Source organism: Oncorhynchus gorbuscha, unplaced genomic scaffold (genome assembly GCF_021184085.1).
Source record: "Oncorhynchus gorbuscha isolate QuinsamMale2020 ecotype Even-year unplaced genomic scaffold, OgorEven_v1.0 Un_scaffold_3727, whole genome shotgun sequence".
Lineage (NCBI taxonomy): Eukaryota > Metazoa > Chordata > Actinopteri > Salmoniformes > Salmonidae > Oncorhynchus > Oncorhynchus gorbuscha.
This window is the reverse complement of record NW_025747903.1, coordinates 12,920-37,210: the sequence shown is the minus strand read 5'-3', so window position 1 is coordinate 37,210 and position 24,291 is coordinate 12,920. Positions and strand designations below refer to the sequence as shown.

The 24,291-nt window shown below is 42.4% G+C and overlaps 1 protein-coding gene across 1 annotated transcript in view; it reads left to right on the top strand.

Annotated features, from left to right (window-relative positions):
• LOC124028086 (DNA polymerase delta catalytic subunit-like) overlaps positions 1-24,291 on the top strand; it is a gene marked incomplete at its 3' end in the record, with an annotated part of 43,169 nt that overhangs the window by 6,625 nt on the left and 12,253 nt on the right. The window contains 12 exon segments of the mRNA XM_046340238.1: positions 3,221-3,389; positions 4,487-4,601; positions 4,681-4,810; positions 5,309-5,475; positions 5,587-5,691; positions 9,598-9,738; positions 14,453-14,563; positions 14,936-15,127; positions 15,230-15,318; positions 15,966-16,082; positions 16,913-17,026; positions 23,708-23,855. Of these exon segments, the coding sequence (XP_046196194.1) occupies positions 3,221-3,389; positions 4,487-4,601; positions 4,681-4,810; positions 5,309-5,475; positions 5,587-5,691; positions 9,598-9,738; positions 14,453-14,563; positions 14,936-15,127; positions 15,230-15,318; positions 15,966-16,082; positions 16,913-17,026; positions 23,708-23,855 (1,598 nt within the window).

The following is a 24,291-nucleotide window of genomic DNA, read 5'->3' as shown; positions in this document are numbered from 1 at the left end:
TAGTAGTGGCACTGCAATAGGCTAGTAGTGGCACTACAATAGGCTAGTAGTGGCACTGCAATAGGCTAGTAGTGGCACTGCAATAGGCTAGTGGTGGCACTGCAATAGGCTAGTAGTGGCACTACAATAGGCTAGTAGTGGCACTGCAATAGGCTAGTAGTGGCACTGCAATAGGCTAGTAGTGGCACTACAATAGGCTAGTAGTGGCACTGCAATAGGCTAGTAGTGGCACTACAATAGGCTAGTAGTGGCACTGCAATAGGCTAGTAGTGGCACTGCAATAGGCTAGTAGTGGCACTACAATAGGCTAGTAGTGGCACTGCAATAGGCTAGTAGTGGCACTGCAATAGGCTAGTAGTGGCACTACAATAGGCTAGTGGTGGCACTGCAATAGGCTAGTGGTGGCACTGCAATAGGCTAGTGGTGGCACTGCAATAGGCTAGTAGTGGCACTACAATAGGCTAGTAGTGGCACTGCAATAGGCTAGTAGTGGCACTGCAATAGGCTAGTAGTGGCACTACAATAGGCTAGTAGTGGCACTGCAATAGGCTAGTAGTGGCACTACAATAGGCTAGTAGTGGCACTGCAATAGGCTAGTAGTGGCACTGCAATAGGCTAGTAGTGGCACTACAATAGGCTAGTAGTGGCACTGCAATAGGCTAGTAGTGGCACTGCAATAGGCTAGTAGTGGCACTACAATAGGCTAGTGGTGGCACTGCAATAGGCTAGTGGTGGCACTGCAATAGGCTAGTGGTGGCACTGCAATAGGCTAGTGGTGGCACTGCAATAGGCTAGTAGTGGCACTGCAATAGGCTAGTGGTGGCACTGCAATAGGCTAGTAGTGGCACTGCAATAGGCTAGTAGTGGCACTACAATAGGCTAGTAGTGGCACTACAATAGGCTAGTGGTGGCACTGCAATAGGCTAGTGGTGGCACTGCAATAGGCTAGTGGTGGCACTGCAATAGGCTAGTGGTGGCACTGCAATAGGCTAGTGGTGGCACTGCAATAGGCTAGTAGTGGCACTACAATAGGCTAGTGGTGGCACTGCAATAGGCTAGTAGTGGCACTGCAATAGGCTAGTAGTGGCACTACAATAGGCTAGTAGTGGCACTGCAATAGGCTAGTAGTGGCACTGCAATAGGCTAGTAGTGGCACTACAATAGGCTAGTAGTGGCACTGCAATAGGCTAGTAGTGGCACTGCAATAGGCTAGTAGTGGCACTGCAATAGGCTAGTAGTGGCACTACAATAGGCTAGTGGTGGCACTGCAATAGGCTAGTGGTGGCACTGCAATAGGCTAGTGGTGGCACTGCAATAGGCTAGTAGTGGCACTGCAATAGGCTAGTAGTGGCACTACAATAGGCTAGTAGTGGCACTACAATAGGCTAGTAGTGGCACTACAATAGGCTAGTGGTGGCACTGCAATAGGCTAGTGGTGGCACTGCAATAGGCTAGTGGTGGCACTGCAATAGGCTGCAGTGGTGGCACTGCAATAGGCTAGTAGTGGCACTGCAATAGGCTAGTAGTGGCACTACAATAGGCTAGTAGTGGCACTACAATAGGCTAGTAGTGGCACTACAATAGGCTAGTAGTGGCACTACAATAGGCTAGTAGTGGCACTACAATAGGCTAGTAGTGGCACTACAATAGGCTAGTGGTGGCACTGCAATAGGCTAGTGGTGGCACTACAATAGGCTAGTGGTGGCACTGCAATAGGCTAGTGGTGGCACTACAATAGGCTAGTAGTGGCACTGCAATAGGCTAGTAGTGGCACTACAATAGGCTAGTAGTGGCACTACAATAGGCTAGTAGTGGCACTGCAATAGGCTAGTAGTGGCACTACAATAGGCTAGTAGTGGCACTACAATAGGCTAGTGGTGGCACTGCAATAGGCTAGTGGTGGCACTGCAATAGGCTAGTGGTGGCACTGCAATAGGCTAGTAGTGGCACTGCAATAGGCTAGTAGTGGCACTACAATAGGCTAGTAGTGGCACTACAATAGGCTAGTAGTGGCACTACAATAGGCTAGTAGTGGCACTACAATAGGCTAGTAGTGGCACTGCAATAGGCTAGTAGTGGCACTACAATAGGCTAGTAGTGGCACTACAATAGGCTAGTAGTGGCACTACAATAGGCTAGTAGTGGCACTACAATAGGCTAGTAGTGGCACTACAATAGGCTAGTGGTGGCACTGCAATAGGCTAGTGGTGGCACTACAATAGGCTAGTGGTGGCACTGCAATAGGCTAGTGGTGGCACTGCAATAGGCTAGTAGTGGCACTACAATAGGCTAGTAGTGGCACTACAATAGGCTAGTAGTGGCACTACAAGGCTAGTGGTGGCACTGCAATAGGCTAGTGGTGGCACTGCAATAGGCTAGTAGTGGCACTACAATAGGCTAGTAGTGGCACTACAATAGGCTAGTAGTGGCACTACAATAGGCTAGTAGTGGCACTACAATAGGCTAGTAGTGGCACTACAATAGGCTAGTAGTGGCACTGCAATAGGCTAGTAGTGGCACTACAATAGGCTAGTAGTGGCACTACAATAGGCTAGTAGTGGCACTACAATAGGCTAGTAGTGGCACTACAATAGGCTAGTAGTGGCACTGCAATAGGCTAGTAGTGGCACTGCAATAGGCTAGTAGTGGCACTGCAATAGGCTAGTAGTGGCACTGCAATAGGCTAGTAGTGGCACTACAATAGGCTAGTAGTGGCACTACAATAGGCTAGTAGTGGCACTGCAATAGGCTAGTAGTGGCACTGCAATAGGCTAGTAGTGGCACTGCAATAGGCTAGTAGTGGCACTACAATAGGCTAGTGGTGGCACTGCAATAGGCTAGTAGTGGCACTGCAATAGGCTAGTAGTGGCACTGCAATAGGCTAGTGGTGGCACTGCAATAGGCTAGTAGTGGCACTGCTGACTCCTGGATACACTTAGGGTGCATTCCAGTAGTCATTTGAGGCAATGGAAGGTTCAGAATGGTAACATGGACATGTTTTGGACAGGTAGCAAAGAAAACAGTGTTTGAATTGGTTGAATGAACGAAGTAAAGACGCTCTATCAGTCCTTACCTCCTTTTACCAAGGATGCAGAGGAGTATCCTGTGTGTTAACAGTTGAACTGTTGGTTTTGGTTGTGTGTGTGTGGTAGCTTGAAGTGCTGTGGTGTTGACTAGGCTGACAAGGTAGTTGATAACTTCCTCCCCATCTCTTCTCCAGGTATGTATGGTTACCATGGGAAACGGATTGCGGACTTCCTCTGCATCACTATGGCAATGCCTCGTCTGATTGCCCCGGCGAAGAGGCTCCTGGAGCAGGGATTTAAGTTTGGACCTTTCCCCATTCAGAGCTTCTCTTCCTACGAGGCTAACATCGACTTTGAGATCAGGTGTGTGTGTGTGTGTGTGTGTGTGTGTGTGTGTGTGTGTGTGTGTGTGTGTGTGTGTGTGTGTGTGTGTGTGTGTGTGTGTGTGTGTGTGTGTGTGTGTGTGTGTGTGTGTGTGTGTGTGTGTGTGTGTGTGTGAGGAGAGAAAAAAAAGAAGCAGTCCTGGTTTTCCCTTGTCATTTTAACCCAGTTCATTCCCTAAACTGCAGGACCCCTCTTACTGCCTCAACGAGCTGCAACACTCTGACAGTCTAATCAATACAGTTCAAATATGCTATCGAAAAAAAATGATCACTTGGTTGTGTTTATGACGGTCATGAGTAACATTAGAATACAGAATGTATTTAATTTCAAAGAACTCATTGTCATTAGTTTATGTTACTGTAGGTCATCTGTTGCAGCGTGGTCACGTGTGGAGGGCATGAAACAGCGTTTATTCTTGTAAAACATTTTTATTTTGAAATAGTGTTCATCTTTTAATTTTGAGAGTTAATTCACAATGGTAAGTGTGTTGGACACCTCCGAATGTGCTCTTTCTGATACTGTATAGAAATCAACACGTCTTACCTGCGTGTGACTCTAGCAGGGTTTGAAAAAGTCACTTTTTGGCGCTCAGTGAAACAAAATGGCGCGTCCTCCTGAAACGGCTTCTAACACTAATGAAATAGACTTATTTAGGATGAGTCTAGGAAGTAGTGGAGCAGGACTTTAAAAGGAGATTAACATGTTTTATTGATATGCAGCCAAAATGACTTCCTCAGGGCTTCCAGTGTTAAACTATATAAACCAATTATAACCAATCCGCTGTGTCCCGTGGTGCTATAAGTTTATGTTGTTAAATGAGGTCCGCTGTGTCCCGTGGTGCTATAAGTTTATGTTGTTAAATGAGGTCCACTGTGTCCCGTGGTGCTATAGGTTTATGTTGTTAAATGAGGTCCGCTGTGTCCCGTGGTGCTATAGGTTTATGTTGTTAAATGAGGTCCGCTGTGTCCCGTGGTGCTATAGGTTTATGTTGTTAAATGAGGTCCGCTGTGTCCCGTCCCGTGGTGCTATAGGTTTATGTTGTTAAATGAGGTCTGCTGTGTCCCGTGGTGCTATAGGTTTATGGTGGACAGCGATGTGGTGGGTTGCTGCTGGATTGAGCTGCCCAAAGGGAAGTACCGGGTGAGGGAGGAGAGGATGTTGGGGGAGACGGACGCTCACCACCCAGCCAAGGTAAGAGAATGGAGACCTCTGGGCCTTTACACACCCAGGGGGTGTTCCAGATTTACAATACCTCCCTCCTCTCTCCTAGGTGTCTCTGTGCCAGTATGAGGTTGATGTGGGATGGACCCAGCTGATCAGTCACCCAGCAGAGGGAGAGTACCAGAGGATCGCTCCTCTCAGGGTTCTCAGCTTTGACATTGAGTGTGCTGGAAGAAAAGGTTTGTGCTCTGTACTGCATTGTACTATATTATACTGTATTGTACTGATTGTGTGTCTGTGGACGTGAGAGACTGTGTTTACTGGCTTGTCCTCTGGCTCCTGTCAGCAGAGACATGTATTAAGAGAGTTGGGACATTGAGGTTTCTGCATTATGATGCATTTACATGACACTACAACATTCTATGACAGCCATGTTAACTCTTCATTTACGTGACACTACAACATTCTATGACAGCCATGTTAACTCTTCATTTACATGACACTACAACATTCTATGACAGCCATGTTAACTCTTCATTTACATGACACTACAACATTCTATGACAGCCATGTTAACTCTTCATTTACATGACACTACAACATTCTATGACAGCCATGTTAGCTCCCCGTTTACATGACATGAGGAGAATTGACACTGTTCTATGTAACTGAATGTCTCGGATCAGAACAGTTTTCACAGTTCTAAAGGTTGGCCCAACTCTCTTGTCTTCTTGTAGGGATTTTTCCAGAGGCAGAGAAAGACCCAGTGATCCAGATCGCCTCCATGGTGCAGCGACAGGGAGAGAAGGAACCCTTCATCCGCACCGTCTTCACCCTCCAGTCCTGCTCCAGCATCGTGGGCTCCCAGGTCCTGTGCTTCACTAAAGAGAGCCAGTTACTACAGGTAACATATACACACACACACAAACACACTTGTGGGGAGTTGAGCTTGGCTGCTTTAAGACCAACAGCAGTGGAGGTCCCCCCTGATTGGCTCTTTGTATTCCCCCTGCAGAGCTGGGCTGAGTTTGTGAGGACAGTGGATGCAGACATCATCACTGGGTACAACATCCAGAACTTTGACCTTCCCTACCTGCTGAACAGAGCAGCTACCCTGAAGGTCAGTACAGACAGACTGGCCATGGTTCTATGGAAACTTCTAGAATCAGAACGTCCAGATTCTAAGTCTAACCTGCCAGATTAATGTCTGTTGATGCAGTATTTGTTGTATATTGCCTTGTTGTATGTGGACCTGTCAGTCTAACTACTGGAGCTGTTAAATGTACCTGCCTGTCAGTCTAACTACTGGAGCTGTTAAATGTACCTGCCTGTCAGTCTAACTACTGGAGCTGTACCTGCCTGTCAGTCTAACTACTGGAGCTGTACCTGCCTGTCAGTCTAACTACTGGAGCTGTACCTGCCTGTCAGTCTAACTACTGGAGCTGTACCTGCCTGTCAGTCTAACTACTGGAGCTGTACCTGCCTGTCAGTCTAACTACTGGAGCTGTACCTGCCTGTCAGTCTAACTACTGGAGCTGTACCTGCCTGTCAGTCTAACTACTGGAGCTGTACCTGCCTGTCAGTCTAACTACTGGAGCTGTACCTGCCTGTCAGTCTAACTACTGGAGCTGTACCTGCCTGTCAGTCTAACTACTGGAGCTGTACCTGCCTGTCAGTTTAACTACTGGAGCTGTACCTGCCTGTCAGTCTAACTACTGGAGCTGTACCTGCCTGTCAGTCTAACTACTGGAGCTGTACCTGCCTGTCAGTCTAACTACTGGAGCTGTACCTGCCTGTCAGTTTAACTACTGGAGCTGTACCTGCCTGTCAGTTTAACTACTGGAGCTGTACCTGCCTGTCAGTTTAACTACTGGAGCTGTACCTGCCTGTCAGTTTAACTACTGGAGCTGTACCTGCCTGTCAGTCTAACTACTGGAGCTGTACCTGCCTGTCAGTCTAACTACTGGAGCTGTACCTGCCTGTCAGTTTAACTACTGGAGCTGTACCTGCCTGTCAGTCTAACTACTGGAGCTGTACCTGCCTGTCATAAGATACTAGAAACCACTCACATTTACTTAGAAAATAATATTTATAAAACAGTACATCATATAACATTATTACACCACTACTTATCTACAGTACAAAATGTACAGTACAGAATGAATAATACCACCATTCAACAATATTTCAGTGTATGTGCATGTCTTCACAGTCCCACTGTATGTATATCCTGCTGTTTACATCTGATTCTACTGCTGCATCAGGTACCTGACGGGGAATAGAGTTCCATGTAGTCATGACTCTATGTAGTACTGTGGAATAGAGTTCCATGTAGTCATGGCTCTATGTAGTACTGTGGAATAGAGTTCCATGTAGTCATGGCTCTATGTCGGACTGTGGAATAGAGTTCCATGTAGTCATGGCTCTATGTCGGACTGTGGAATAGAGTTCCATGTAGTCATGGCTCTATGTCGTACTGTGGAATAGAGTTCCATGTAGTCATGGCTCTATGTAGTACTGTGGAATAGAGTTCCATGTAGTCATGGCTCTATGTCGTACTGTGGAATAGAGTTCCATGTAGTCATGGCTCTATGTCGTACTGTGGAATAGAGTTCCATGTAGTCATGGCTCTATGTAGTACTGTGGAATAGAGTTCCATGTAGTCATGGCTCTATGTAGTACTGTGGAATAGAGTTCCATGTAGTCATGGCTCTATGTAGTACTGTGGAATAGAATTCCATGTAGTCATGGCTCTATGTAGTACTGTGGAATAGAGTTCCATGTAGTCATGGCTCTATGTAGTACTGTGGAATAGAGTTTCATGTAGTCATGGCTCTATGTAGTACTGTGGAATAGAGTTTCATGTAGTCATGGCTCTATGTAGTACTGTGGAATAGAGTTCCATGTAGTCATGGCTCTATGTAGTACTGTGGAATAGAGTTTCATGTAGTCATGGCTCTATGTCGTACTGTGGAATAGAGTTCCATGTAGTCATGGCTCTATGTCGTACTGTGGAATAGAGTTCCATGTAGTCATGGCTCTATGTCGTACTGTGGAATAGAGTTCCATGTAGTCATGGCTCTATGTCGTACTGTGGAATAGAGTTCCATGTAGTCATGGCTCTATGTCGTACTGTGGAATAGAGTTCCATGTAGTCATGGCTCTATGTAGTACTGTGGAATAGAGTTCCATGTAGTCATGGCTCTATGTAGTACTGTGGAATAGAGTTCCATGTAGTCATGGCTCTATGTAGTACTGTGGAATAGAGTTTCATGTAGTCATGGCTCTATGTAGTACTGTGGAATAGAGTTCCATGTAGTCATGGCTCTGTGTCGTACTGTGGAATAGAGTTCCATGTAGTCATGGCTCTATGTAGTACTGTGGAATAGAGTTCCATGTAGTCATGGCTCTATGTAGTACTGTGGAATAGAGTTCCATGTAGTCATGGCTCTATGTCGTACTGTGGAATAGAGTTCCATGTAGTCATGGCTCTGTGTCGTACTGTGGAATAGAGTTCCATGTAGTCATGGCTCTGTGTCGTACTGTATGCCTCCCATAGTCTGTTCTGGACTTGGGGACTGTGAAGAGACCTCTGGTGGCATGTCTTTTGGGATATGCAGGGGTGTCCAAGCTTTGTTCTAGTATTTTAAACAGACACCTCTGTACATTCAGCCAGTCAACACTTCTAACAACAACAAGTAGTGATGAAGACAACCTCTCTTCCACTTTGAGCCAGGAGAGATTGACATGCATGTCATTAATGTTCGCTCTGTGTTCTTTTAAGGGACAGCCGTGCTGCCCTGTTCTGAACCAACTGCAATTTTCCCAAGTCCCTCTTTGTGGCACCTGACCACACGACTGAACAGTCGGCAAGTTGCGACAAAAATAATAATTGGATCTTCCTTAAATGAAATTCACATAAACATTGACCTTTAAAAAGGCTGATGGAGTAGCGTGGCTGTCTCTCCTACCTGCCACGTCTGTCCTCTATTAAAGTCATGGAAAGAGACATCTGGAGTCTGTCTCTGTGCTTCTGTCTCTGTGCTTCTGTCTCTTTGTCTCTGTGCTTCTGTCTTTTTGTCTCTGTGCTTCTGTCTCTGTGTCCCTGTGCTTCTGTCTCTGTGTCCCTGTGCTTCTGTCTCTGTGCTTCTGTCTCTTTGTCTCTGTGCTTCTGTCTTTTTGTCTCTGTGCTTCTGTCTCTGTGTCCCTGTGTTTCTGTCTCTGTGCTTCTGTCTCTTTGTCTCTGTGCTTCTGCCTGTGTCTCTGTGCTTCTGCCTCTGTGTCCCTGTGCTTCTGTCTCTGTGCTTCTGCCTCTGTGTCCCTGTGCTTCTGTCTTTTTGTCTCTGTGCTTCTGTCTCTGTGTCCCTGTGCTTCTGTCTCTGTGCTTCTGCCTCTGTGTCCCTGTGCTTCTGCCTCTGTGCTTCTGTCCCTGTGCTTCTGCCTCTGTGTCCCTGTGCTTCTGTCTTTTTGTCTATGTGCTTCTGTCTCTGTGTCCCTGTGCTTCTGTCTCTGTGCTTCTGCCTCTGTGTCCCTGTGCTTCTGTCTCTGTGCTTCTGCCTCTGTGTCCCTGTGCTTCTGCCTCTGTGCTTCTGTCCCTGTGCTTCTGCCTCTGTGTCCCTGTGCTTCTGTCTTTTTGTCTATGTGCTTCTGTCTCTGTGTCCCTGTGCTTCTGTCTCTGTGCTTCTGCCTCTGTGTCCCTGTGCTTCTGTCTCTGTGTCCCTGTGCTTCTGTCTCTGTGTCCCTGTGCTTCTGTCTCTGTGCTTCTGCCTCTGTGTCCCTGTGCTTCTGTCTCTGTGTCCCTGTGCTTCTGTCTCTGTGTCCCTGTGCTTCTGCCTCTGTGTCTCTGCCTCTGTGTCTCTGCCTCTGTGTCTGTGTCTCTGTCTCTGTGTCTCTGTCTCTGTGTCCCTGTGCTTCTGCCTCTGTGTCTCTTGCTCTTTGGGGTTTTAGGCTGGGTGTCTGTGATGCACTCTGTGGCTTTATAAAAGGGCTTTCTAAAAATGTATTTGATTGATATGTCTGATTCCAGGTCAAGCTGTTCCCCTACCTGGGCAGAGTACAGGGCATCAAGTCAGTCCTGAGAGACTCCAGTTTCCAGAGCAAACAGATGGGCCGCAGAGAGAACAAGATCCTCAACATGGAGGGACGAGTTCAGTTTGACCTGCTCCAGGTAACTGGCCGGCCGCTGACCTCTGACCTTATGTATAGGAACATATAACATACTCTCATCCAGTGTTGGAACCCACAGAACCATATGTTGCGTGCTGTCCAGCTACTAGATTATCTAGGTTCTGGGAGTAGAGGTTTTCAACTGTAGACCAGCGGAGCAGACAAGACGGAGTCAATGTTGTGTGTGTTCTATCTGACTGATCCTGGACCATAGTTAGACACATCATGGATTCATGTTCTATCTGACTGACCCTGGACCATAGTTAGACTCATCATGGATTCATGTTTTGTCTGACTGACCCTGGACCATAGTTAGACTCATCATGAATTCATGTTTTGTCTGACTGATCCTGGACCATAGTTAGAGGACACATCATGGATTCATGTTTTGTCTGACTGATCCTGGACCATAGTTAGACTCATCATGGATTCATGTTTTGTCTGACTGACCCTGGACCATAGTTAGAGGACACATCATGGATTCATTACATTTACATTACATTACATTTAAGTCATTTAGCAGACGCTCTTATCCAGAGCGACTTACAAACTATTACACTAGATATATACTATTATACTAGATATATACTAGATATATATACTAGATATATACTGTTATACTAGATATATACTAGATATATACTATTATACTAGATATATACTATTATACTAGATATATATACTAGATATATACTATTATACTAGATATATATACTAGATATATACTATTATACTAGATATATACTATTATACTAGATATATATACTAGATATATACTGTTATACTAGATATATACTAGATATATACTATTATACTAGATATATACTAGATATATACTATTATACTAGATATATACTAGATATATACTATTATACTAGATATATACTAGATATATACTATTATACTAGATATATACTAGATATATATACTAGATATATACTATTATACTAGATATATACTAGATATATACTATTATACTAGATATATACTAGATATATACTATTATACTAGATATATACTAGATATACACTAGATATATACTGTTATACTAGATATACACTAGATATATACTATTATACTAGATATATACTATTATACTAGATATATACTAGATATATACTATTATACTAGATATATACTAGATATATATACTAGATATATACTGTTATACTAGATATATACTAGATATATACTATTATACTAGATATATACTAGATATATACTATTATACTAGATATACACTAGATATACACTAGATATATATACTATTACACTAGATATATACTATTATACTAGATATATACTAGATATATATACTAGATATATATACTGTTATACTAGATATATACTAGATATATACTATTATACTAGATATATACTAGATATATACTATTATACTAGATATACACTAGATATACACTAGATATATATACTCTTATACTAGATATATACTAGATATACACTAGATATACACTAGATATATACTAGATATATACTAGATATATACTAGATATATATACTATTATACTAGATATATACTGTTATACTAGATATATACTGTTATACTAGATATACACTAGATATATATACTAGATATATACTGTTATACTAGATATATACTGTTATACTAGATATACACTAGATATATATACTAGATATATACTGTTATACTAGATATATACTATTATACTAGATATACACTAGATATATATACTAGATATATACTGTTATACTAGATATATACTGTTATACTAGATATATACTAGATATATATACTAGATATATACTGTTATACTAGATATATACTAGATATATACTATTATACTAGATATATACTAGATATATACTAGATATACACTAGATATATACTAGATATATATACTATTATACTAGATATATACTCTTATACTAGATATATACTAGATATATATACTAGATATATACTGTTATACTAGATATATATACTATTATACTAGATATATACTCTTATACTAGATATATACTAGATATATATACTAGATATATACTCTTATACTAGATATATATACTAGATATATACTGTTATATACTATTATACTAGATATATACTCTTATACTAGATATATACTCTTATACTAGATATATACTATTATACTAGATATATACTCTTATACTAGATATATACTAGATATATATACTAGATATATACTGTTATATACTATTATACTAGATATAGACTATATATACACTAGATATATACTATTACACTAGATATATACTATTATACTAGATATATATACTATTATACTAGATATATACTAGATATATACTAGATATATACTATTATACTAGATATATATACTATTATACTAGATATATACTAGATATATACTAGATATATACTATTATACTAGATATATATACTATTATACTAGATATATATACTATTATACTAGATATATATACTATTATACTAGATATATATACTATTATACTAGATATATACTACTATTTCTGAAGGTACAGCACATGATTGATTGTATGATAGTATCATGCAGCCGGCATCGGCTTTATAAGACACTGTTTGTTGTGTTCAAATAAAATACAAAAGTACATTAAATGTTTTTTTGTTAAATATACCCCATCACTATCTCTCTCACACACACACACACACACACACACTTGTGAAATAGCCATGTGAGACGTGGGATGTTGGTACCTGTGTCTGATTCCCTCTCCTTGTTGCGAGGGGGGCTCACGATTTCATGTTTTCATGTTTTGGATTCATGTTTTGTCTGACTGACCCTGGACCATAGTTAGACTCATCATGGATTGATGTTTTGTCTGACTGATCCTGGACCATAGTTAGACACATCATGGATTCATGTTTTGTCTGACTGATCCTGGACCATAGTTAGACTCATCATGGATTCATGTTCTATCTGACTGATCCTGGACCATAGTTAGACTCATCATGGATTCATGTTCTATCTGACTGATCCTGGACCATAGTTAGACTCATCATGGATTCATGTTTTGTCTGACTGATCCTGGACCATAGTTAGAGGACTCATCATGGATTCATGTTTTGTCTGACTGATCCTGGACCATAGTTAGACTCATCATGGATTCATGTTCTATCTGACTGATCCTGGACCATAGTTAGACTCATCATGGATTCATGTTTTGTCTGACTGATCCTGGACCATAGTTAGAGGACACATCATGGATTCATGTTTTGTCTGACTGACCCTGGACCATAGTTAGACTCATCATGGATTCATGTTTTGTCTTACTGATCCTGGACCATAGTTAGACTCATCATGGATTCATGTTTTGTCTTACTGATCCTGGACCATAGTTAGACTCATCATAGTTGGAGGACACATCATGGATTCATGTTTTTGCGTGGACATTGCCATTGAGGGCTTCCACAATTTTAAAGCAGTCAACTGAGTGGGGATTCCTATCGACAGACTCCATAATGGAACACATACAAAGATGAGGCCTGTAACTCTATGCCCCTGGACCTGTCCATGTGGGTTCTTCAGGTGCTGCTGAGGGACTACAGACTGTTCTGTTGTTCTAAGGGTTCTGTTCTGACTACAGACTGTTCTGACTGTTCCAAGTGTTCTGTCTGACTGACTTGATCTGTCCATGTGGGTTCTTCAGGTGCTGCTGAGGGACTACAGACTGTTCTGTTGTTCTAAGGGTTCTGTTCTGACTACAGACTGTTCTGACTGTTCCAAGTGTTCTGTCTGACTGACTTGATCTGTCCATGTGGGTTCTTCAGGTGCTGCTGAGGGACTACAGACTGTTCTGTTGTTCTAAGGGTTCTGTTCTGACTACAGACTGTTCTGACTGTTCCAAGTGTTCTGTCTGACTGACTTGATCTGTCCATGTGGGTTCTTCAGGTGCTGCTGAGGGACTACAGACTGTTCTGTTGTTCTAAGGGTTCTGTTCTGACTACAGACTGTTCTGACTGTTCCAAGTGTGCTGTCTGACTGACTTGATCTGTCCATGTGGGTCCTTCAGGTGCTGCTGAGGGACTATAAACTGTTCTGTTGTTCTAAGGGTTCTGTTCTGACAGACCGTTCCGAGTGTTCTGTCTGACTGACTTGATCTGTCCATGTGGGTTCTTCAGGTGCTGCTGAGGGACTACAGACTGTTCTGTTGTTCTAAGGGTTCTGTTCTGACTACAGACTGTTCTGACTGTTCCAAGTGTGCTGTCTGACTGACTTGATCTGTCCATGTGGGTCCTTCAGGTGCTGCTGAGGGACTACAGACTGTTCTGTTGTTCTAAGGTTCTGTTCTGACTACAGACTGTTCTGACTGTTCCAAGTGTTCTGTCTGACTGACTTGATCTGTCCATGTGGGTTCTTCAGGTGCTGCTGAGGGACTACAGACTGTTCTGTTGTTCTAAGGGTTCTGTTCTGACTACAGACTGTTCTGACTGTTCCAAGTCTTCTGTCTGACTGACTTGATCTGTCCATGTGGGTCCTTCAGGTGCTGCTGAGGGACTATAAACTGTTCTGTTGTTCTACGGGTTCTGTTCTGACAGACCGTTCCGAGTGTTCTGTCTAACTGACTGGATCTGTCCATGTGGGTACTTCAGGTGCTGCTGAGGGACTACAGACTGTTCTGTTGTTCTAAGGGTTCTGTTCTGACTACAGACTGTTCTGACTGTTCTAAGTGTTCTGTCTGACTGACTGGATCTGTCCATGTGGGTTATTCAGGTGCTGCTGAGGGACTACAAACTGCGCTCGTACACACTCAACGCCGTCAGCTTCCACTTCCTGCAAGAACAGAAGGAGGATGTTCAGCATTCTATCATCACAGATCTGCAGGTACATCTCTCTGCTCTCTCTGCTCTCTCTCTCTCTCTCTCTGCTCTCTCTGCTCTCTCTCTCTCTCTCTCTGCTCTCTCTGCTCTCTCTCTCCTCTCTCTCTCCTCTCTCTCTCCTCTCTCTCTCCTCTCTCAGGTACATCTCTCTCCTCTCTCTCCTCTCTCTGCTCTCTCTCTCCTCTCTCTCCTCTCTCTCCTCTCTCTGCTCTCTCTCTCCTCTCTCTCCTCTCTCTGCTCTCTCTCTCCTCTCTTTCTCTGCTCACTTTCTGTCAAGTGGGAGGCCTATTAGTTCCTATTAGGACTTTCCCCCAGATACTGACAGCGTCTCATTCATGTTTCCTCTCTTTCCCTCCCTGTCGTCCTTCTATCCCAGAATGGTAATGAGCAGACCCGGAGGCGCCTGGCGGTGTACTGCCTGAAGGATGCCTACCTGCCCCTGCGTCTGCTGCAGAAGCTGATGTGTGTGATCAACTACATGGAGATGGCCAGAGTCACCGGGGTTCCCCTCACCTACCTGCTCTCCAGAGGCCAGCAGATCAAAGTGGTGTCCCAGCTACTGCGGCAGGTGAGACACGCACTCTTTCTCTCAATACACATTCCTAGAACACACGTTCTCACCTAAATGCTTGGGACCGAGGAAATGATGTCAACTCTGTGTGCGTGTTAGGCAATGAAACAGGGTCTGGTCATGCCAGTGGTGAAGCCTGAGGGAGGTGAAGACTACACTGGAGCTACAGTCATTGAGCCAGAGAAAGGGTGAGTAACACTGCTCTGTGTTTTAGGGTGTGTTCTGACATGGTTTTTACTTGTGATTTTAGCTTGAATGTTTTGTTTGTGTATTAATGTAATCTAATATTGATTAGATTTTTATTTGACAATTCAACAAATATACACACAGTACATACATGCTGTCAGCGATAACACAGTACATACATGCTGTCAGCGATAACACAGTACATACATGCTGTCAGCGATAACACAGTACATACATGCTGTCAGCGATAACACAGTACATACATGCTGTCAGCGATAACACAGTACATACATGCTGTCAGCGATAACACAGTACATACATGCTGTCAGCGATAACACAGTACATACATGCTGTCAGCGATAACACAGTACATACATGCTGTCAGCGATAACACAGTACCAACATGCTGTCAGCGATAACACAGTACATACATGCTGTCAGCGATAACACAGGACATACATGCTGTCAGCGATAACACAGTACATACATGCTGTCAGCGATAACACAGTACATACATGCTGTCAGCGATAACACAGTAAAGTCAATGACTTATTTCCATTGTGGTCCCTTTATGTATTTCACTGTCTATGACTGCTATGTGGGTAAAAACATCATCTTGACGTAATCTGTCTCTCTCTGGGTTCTCCAGATACTACAGCGTCCCCATCGCCACCCTGGATTTCTCCTCTCTGTACCCCTCCATCATGATGGCCCACAACCTCTGTTACACCACCCTGCTTCAGAAGGGCTCAGCGGAGAAGCTGGGGTGAGAGAGTCACTGTTGTTGTCCCACTAACCAGGGCCCACAACCTCTGTTACACCACCCTGCTTCAGAAGGGCTCAGCGGAGAAGCTGGGGTGAGAGAGTCACTGTTGTTGTCCCACTAACCAGGGCCCACAACCTCTGTTACACCACCCTGCTTCAGAAGGGCTCAGCGGAGAAGCTGGGGTGAGAGAGTCACTGTTGTTGTCCCACTAACCAGGGCTCACCAACCCTGTTCCTGGAGAGATACCTTCCTGTAGGTGTTCACTCCAACCCTGTTCCTGGAGAGATACCCTCCGGTAGGTTTTAACTCCAACCCTGTTCCTGGAGAGATACCCTCCTGTAGGTTTTAACTCCAACCCTGTTCCTGGAGAGATACCCTCCGGTAGGTTTTAACTCCAACCCTGTTCCTGGAGAGATACCCTCCTGTAGGTTTTAACTCCAACCCTGTTCCTGGAGAGATACCCTCCTGTAGGTTTTAACTCTAACCCTGTTCCTGGAGAGCTACCCTCCGGTAGGTTTTAACTCCAACCCTGTTCCTGGAGAGCTACCCTCCTGTAGGTTTTAACTCCAACCCTGTTCCTGGAGAGATATCCTCCGGTAGGTTTTTAACTCCAACCCTGTTCCTGGAGAGATACCCTCCTGTAGGTTTTAACTCCAACCCTGTTCCTGGAGAGCTGTCCTCCTGTAGGTTTTCATTCCAACCCTAATCTAGCTACGACAGGGCTCTGCAACAGGTGGCTGTGAAAACCTCAGCCAGTTTTGCATGACTGCATCCTTGATTGGTCGACCAAGGTTGATTTTGTAAGTGACATGGGTGTCTTGTCTCCTTAGTCTGACCCCAGAGGACTTCATCAAGACTCCCACAGGAGACCTGTTTGTTAAGAGCTCGGTGAGGAAGGGACTTCTGCCTGATATCCTGGAGGACCTGCTCTCTGCCAGGAAGAAGTAAGCACTGACCTGGAGTCAGCTGAAACGAGGGTCTATGCACATCTCCTAGGTTTCTCAATCTGATCTAGGATCAGTAACACTGCTATAGAGTATATGAGGGCTGTCTTTATGGCTGTCTTTATGACTATTCCTCTTATAATTTTGGGTTTGTTTGCTACTTTGTGTTTCCTGTCTTGATTGAACTGTTTCTGTTTGTAACTTAATGTGTAATTGCTTGCTGGGTTTGAGATGCAGGGCTCCCTTGCCAAATAGACTTGTTTCTCTATGGGACTCCCTGCTTAGATAAAGGTTACATAAATATAATGGCCAAAAGATGGCCTGGGGATGACAGGTGGTTCTTGTATATTTCTGACATTTTAAGTGTGCTCCTAAACCATTTCACTGGCACAAAAGATCATTCAACTGTTGTGCCGTCAAGTGACCAAAGCTGAGTTGTGTATGAACCAATTCATCCTGGACAAAAGTCAGTCCATGCAAACAGTGAATGAACCGTGCTTAACAAACAGTGAACAGACAGTGCTAAACAAACAGTGCTTAACAAACAGTGCTTAACAAACAGTGAATGAACCGTGCTTAACAAACAGTGCTTAACAAACAGTGAATGAACCGTGCTTAACAAACAGTGCTTAACAAACAGTGAATAGACAGTGCTTAACAAACAGTGAATAGACAGTGCTTAACAAACAGGGAATGAACAGTGCTTAACAAACAGGGAATGAACAGTGCTTAACAAACAGTGCTTAACAAACAGTGAATAGACAGTGCTTAACAAACAGTGAATGAACCGTGCTTAACAAACAGTGAATGAACCGTGCTTAACAAACAGTGAATGAACAGTGCTTAACAAACAGTGAATGAACAGTGCTTAACAAACAGTGAATAGACAGTGCTTAACAAACAGTGAATAGACAGTGCTTAACAAACAGGGAATGAACAGTGCTTAACAAACAGGGAATGAACAGTGCTTAACAAACAGGGAATGAACAGTGCATAACAAACAGGGAATGAACCGTGCTTAACAAACAGTGAATGAACAGTGCTTAACAAACAGTGAATAGACAGTGCTTAACAAACAGTGAATAGACAGTGCTTAACAAACAGGGAATGAACAGTGCTTAACAAACAGGGAATGAACAGTGCTTAACAAACAGTGAATGAACAGTGCTTAACAAACAGTGAATGAACAGTGCTTAACAAACAGGGAATGAACAGTGCTTAACAAACAGGGAATGAACAGTGCTTAACAAACAGGGAATGAACAGTGCTTAACAAACAGGGAATGAACAGTGCTTAACAAACAGTGAATGAACAGTGCTTAACAAACAGTGAATAGACAGTGCTTAACAAACAGTGAATAGACAGTGCTTAACAAACAGGGAATGAACAGTGCTTAACAAACAGGGAATGAACAGTGCTTAACAAACAGGGAATGAACAGTGCTTAACAAACGGGGAATGAACAGTGCTTAACAAACAGTGCTTAACAAACAGTGAATGAACAGTGCTTAACAAACAGGGAATGAACCGTGCTTAACAAACAGGGAATGAACAGGGCTTCACAAACAGTGAATGAACAGTGCTTAACAAACAGGGAATGAACAGGGCTTAACAAACAGGGAATGAACAGGGCTTAACAAACAGTGAATGAACAGTGCTTAACAAACAGGGAATGAACAGTGCTTAACAAACAGTGAATGAACAGGGCTTAACAAACAGTGAATGAACAGGGCTTAACAAACAGTGAATGAACAGTGCTTAACAAACAGTGAATGAACAGTGCTTAACAAACAGTGAATGAACAGTGCTTAACAAACAGTGAATGAACAGTGCTTAACAAACAGTGAATGAACAGTGCTTAACAAACAGTGAATGAACAGGGCTTCACAAACAGTGAATGAACAGTGCTTAACAAACAGTGAATGAACAGTGCTTAACAAACAGTGAATGAACAGGGCTTCACAAACAGTGAATGAACAGTGCTTAACAAACAGTGAATGAACAGTGCTTAACAAACAGTGAATGAACAGTGCTTAACAAACAGTGAATGAACAGTGCTTAACAAACAGTGCTTAACAAACAGTGAATGAACAGTGCTTAACAAACAGTGAATGAACAGTGCTTAACAAACAGGGAATGAACAGTGCTTAACAAACAGTGAATGAACAGTGCTTAACAAACAGTGAATGAACAGTGCTTAACAAACAGGGAATGAACAGTGCTTAACAAACAGGGAATGAACAGTGCTTAACAAACAGGGAATGAACAGTGCTTAACAAACAGTGAATAGACAGTGCTTAACAAACAGGGAATGAACAGTGCTTAACAAACAGTGAATGAACAGGGCTTCACAAACAGTGAATGAACAGTGCTTAACAAACAGTGCTTAACAAACAGTGAATGAACAGGGCTTCACAAACAGTGAATGAACAGTGCTTAACAAACAGGGAATGAACAGTGCTTAACAAACAGGGAATGAACAGTGCTTAACAAACAGTGAATGAACAGTGCTTAACAAACAGTGAATGAACAGGGCTTAACAAACAGGGAATGAACAGGGCTTCACAAACAGGGAATGAACAGTGCTTAACAAACAGTGAATGAACAGTGCTTAACAAAGAGTGAATGAACAGTGCTTAACAAACAGTGAATGAACCGTGCTTAACAAACAGTGAATGAACAGTGCTTAACAAACAGTGAATGAACAGTGCTTAACAAACAGTGAATGAACAGTGCTTAACAAACAGTGAATGAACAGTGCTTAACAAACAGTGAATGAACAGTGCTTAACAAACAGTGAATGAACAGTGCTTAACAAACAGTGAATGAACAGTGCTTAACAAACAGTGAATGAACAGTGCTTAACAAACAGTGAATGAACAGTGCTTAACAAACAGTGAATGAACAGTGCTTAACAAACAGTGAATGAACAGGGCTTCACAAACAGTGAATGAACAGTGCTTAACAAACAGTGAATGAACAGTGCTTAACAAACAGTGAATGAACAGTGCTTAACAAACAGTGAATGAACAGTGCTTAACAAACAGTGAATGAACAGTGCTTAACAAACAGTGAATGAACAGTGCTTCACAAACAGTGAATGAACAGGGCTTCACAAACAGTGAATGAACAGTGCTTAACAAACAGTGAATGAACAGTGCTTAACAAACAGTGAATGAACCGTGCTTAACAAACAGTGAATGAACCGTGCTTAACAAACAGTGAATGAACCGTGCTTAACAAACAGTGAATGAACCGTGCTTAACAAACAGTGAATGAACCGTGCTTAACAAACAGTGAATGAACAGTGCTTAACAAACAGTGAATGAACCGTGCTTAACAAACAGTGAATGAACCGTGCTTAACAAACAGTGAATGAACAGTGCTTAACAAACAGTGAATGAACAGGGCTTCACAAACAGTGAATGAACAGTGCTTAACAAACAGTGAATGAACCGTGCTTAACAAACAGTGAATGAACAGTGCTTAACAAACAGTGAATGAACAGTGCTTAACAAACAGTGAATGAACCGTGCTTAACAAACAGTGAATGAACAGTGCTTAACAAACAGTGAATGAACAGGGCTTCACAAACAGTGAATGAACAGTGCTTAACAAACAGTGAATGAACCGTGCTTAACAAACAGTGAATGAACAGTGCTTAACAAACAGTGAATGAACAGTGCTTAACAAACAGGGAATGAACCGTGCTTAACAAACAGTGAATGAACCGTGCTTAACAAACAGTGAATGAACAGTGCTTAACAAACAGTGAATGAACAGTGCTTAACAAACAGTGAATGAACAGTGCTTAACAAACAGTGAATGAACCGTGCTTAACAAACAGTGAATGAACAGTGCTTAACAAACAGTGAATGAACAGTGCTTAACAAACAGTGAATGAACAGTGCTTAACAAACAGTGAATGAACAGGGCTTCACAAACAGTGAATGAACAGTGCTTAACAAACAGTGAATGAACAGTGCTTAACAAACAGTGAATGAACAGGGCTTCACAAACAGTGAATGAACAGTGCTTAACAAACAGTGAATGAACAGTGCTTAACAAACAGTGAATGAACAGTGCTTAACAAACAGTGAATGAACAGTGCTTAACAAACAGTGAATGAACAGTGCTTCACAAACAGTGAATGAACAGGGCTTCACAAACAGTGAATGAACAGTGCTTAACAAACAGTGAATGAACAGTGCTTAACAAACAGTGAATGAACAGTGCTTAACAAACAGTGAATGAACAGGGCTTCACAAACAGTGAATGAACAGTGCTTAACAAACAGTGAATGAACCGTGCTTAACAAACAGTGAATGAACAGTGCTTAACAAACAGTGAATGAACCGTGCTTAACAAACAGTGAATGAACCGTGCTTAACAAACAGTGAATGAACAGGGCTTCACAAACAGTGAATGAACCGTGCTTAACAAACAGTGAATGAACCGTGCTTAACAAACAGTGAATGAACAGTGCTTAACAAACAGTGAATGAACAGTGCTTAACAAACAGTGAATGAACAGTGCTTAACAAACAGTGAATGAACAGGGCTTCACAAACAGTGAATGAACAGTGCTTAACAAACAGTGAATGAACAGTGCTTAACAAACAGTGAATGAACAGGGCTTCACAAACAGTGAATGAACAGTGCTTAACAAACAGTGAATGAACAGTGCTTAACAAACAATGAATGAACAGTGCTTAACAAACAGTGAATGAACAGTGCTTAACAAACAGTGAATGAACAGTGCTTCACAAACAGTGAATGAACAGGGCTTCACAAACAGTGAATGAACAGTGCTTAACAAACAGTGAATGAACAGTGCTTAACAAACAGTGAATGAACAGTGCTTAACAAACAGTGAATGAACAGGGCTTCACAAACAGTGAATGAACAGTGCTTAACAAACAGTGAATGAACCGTGCTTAACAAACAGTGAATGAACAGTGCTTAACAAACAGTGAATGAACCGTGCTTAACAAACAGTGAATGAACCGTGCTTAACAAACAGTGAATGAACAGGGCTTCACAAACAGTGAATGAACCGTGCTTAACAAACAGTGAATGAACCGTGCTTAACAAACAGTGAATGAACAGTGCTTAACAAACAGTGAATGAACAGTGCTTAACAAACAGTGAATGAACCGTGCTTAACAAACAGTGAATGAACCGTGCTTAACAAACAGTGAATGAACAGTGCTTAACAAACAGTGAATGAACAGGGCTTCACAAACAGTGAATGAACCGTGCTTAACAAACAGTGAATGAACAGGGCTTCACAAACAGTGAATGAACCGTGCTTAACAAACAGTGAATGAACCGTGCTTAACAAACAGTGAATGAACCGTGCTTAACAAACAGTGAATGAACCGTGCTTAACAAACAGTGAATGAACCGTGCTTAACAAACAGTGAATGAACAGTGCTTAACAAACAGTGAATGAACCGTGCTTAACAAACAGTGAATGAACCGTGCTTAACAAACAGTGAATGAACCGTGCTTAACAAACAGTGAATGAACAGTGCTTAACAAACAGTGAATGAACCGTGCTTAACAAACAGTGAATGAACCGTGCTTAACAAACAGTGAATGAACAGTGCTTAACAAACAGTGAATGAACAGTGCTTAACAAACAGTGAATGAACCGTGCTTAACAAACAGTGAATGAACAGTGCTTAACAAACAGTGAATGAACAGTGCTTAACAAACAGTGAATGAACCGTGCTTAACAAACAGTGAATGAACAGTGCTTAACAAACAGTGAATGAACAGGGCTTCACAAACAGTGAATGAACAGGGCTTCACAAACAGTGAATGAACCGTGCTTAACAAACAGTGAATGAACAGGGCTTAACAAACAGTGAATGAACAGTGCTTAACAAACAGGGAATGAACCGTGCTTAACAAACAGTGAATGAACCGTGCTTAACAAACAGTGAATGAACAGTGCTTAACAAACAGTGAATGAACAGTGCTTAACAAACAGTGAATGAACAGTGCTTAACAAACAGTGAATGAACCGTGCTTAACAAACAGTGAATGAACAGTGCTTAACAAACAGTGAATGAACAGTGCTTAACAAACAGTGAATGAACAGTGCTTAACAAACAGTGAATGAACAGTGCTTAACAAACAGTGAATGAACAGTGCTTAACAAACAGTGAATGAACAGTGCTTAACAAACAGTGAATGAACAGTGCTTAACAAACAGTGAATGAACAGTGCTTAACAAACAGTGAATGAACAGTGCTTAACAAACAGTGAATGAACAGTGCTTAACAAACAGTGAATGAACAGTGCTTAACAAACAGTGAATGAACAGTGCTTAACAAACAGTGAATGAACAGTGCTTAACAAACAGTGGATGAACAGTGCTTAACAAACAGTGAATGAACAGTGCTTAACAAACAGTGAATGAACAGTGCTTAACAAACAGTGAATGAACAGTGCTTAACAAATGAAAGTTATAATAATAATATAATATATGCCATTTAGCAGACACTTTTATCCAAAGCGACTTACAGTCATGTGTGCATACATTCTACGTATGGGTGGTCCCGGGAATCGAACCCACTACCCTGGCGTTACAAGCGCCATGCTCTACCAACTGAGCTACAGAAGGACCATAGTTGTGGTGGTTGTTATTTCTGACCCCCTTTCGATGTCTTCAGGGCCAAAGCGGAGCTGAAAAAGGAAACGGATCCTTTCAAGAAACAGGTCCTCGACGGTCGACAGCTCGCTCTCAAAATCAGCGCCAACTCCGTCTATGGCTTTACAGGGGCTCAGGTGGGCAAGCTGCCCTGCCTTGAGATCTCACAGGTGAGCACCCTGCCCAGTTTCCTCAAGCATAGTGTCTCAAAGTGGAAACTGGGACCAGGAACCCAGGCCAGTGGAGCTGTAGGACTCCAGACAATGTCCTGTTTGTATTTACATACCCAGCCAACACCATGTCTTCAGACCTCTTAAGACATAAACATGTCTTGATGTCTTTGGACAAATCTTAAGACGTCTTGGAAATACCAGTGTTCCTAACCTCTCCCTGTGTTTCCAGAGTGTCACCAGTGTTCCTAACCTCTCCCTGTGTTTCCAGAGTGTCACCAGTGTTCCTAACCTCTCCCTGTGTTTCCAGCGTGTCACCAGTGTTCCTAACCTCTCCCTGTGTTTCCAGAGTGTCACCAGTGTTCCTAACCTCTCCCTGTGTTTCCAGAGTGTCACCAGTGTTCCTAACCTCTCCCTGTGTTTCCAGAGTGTCACC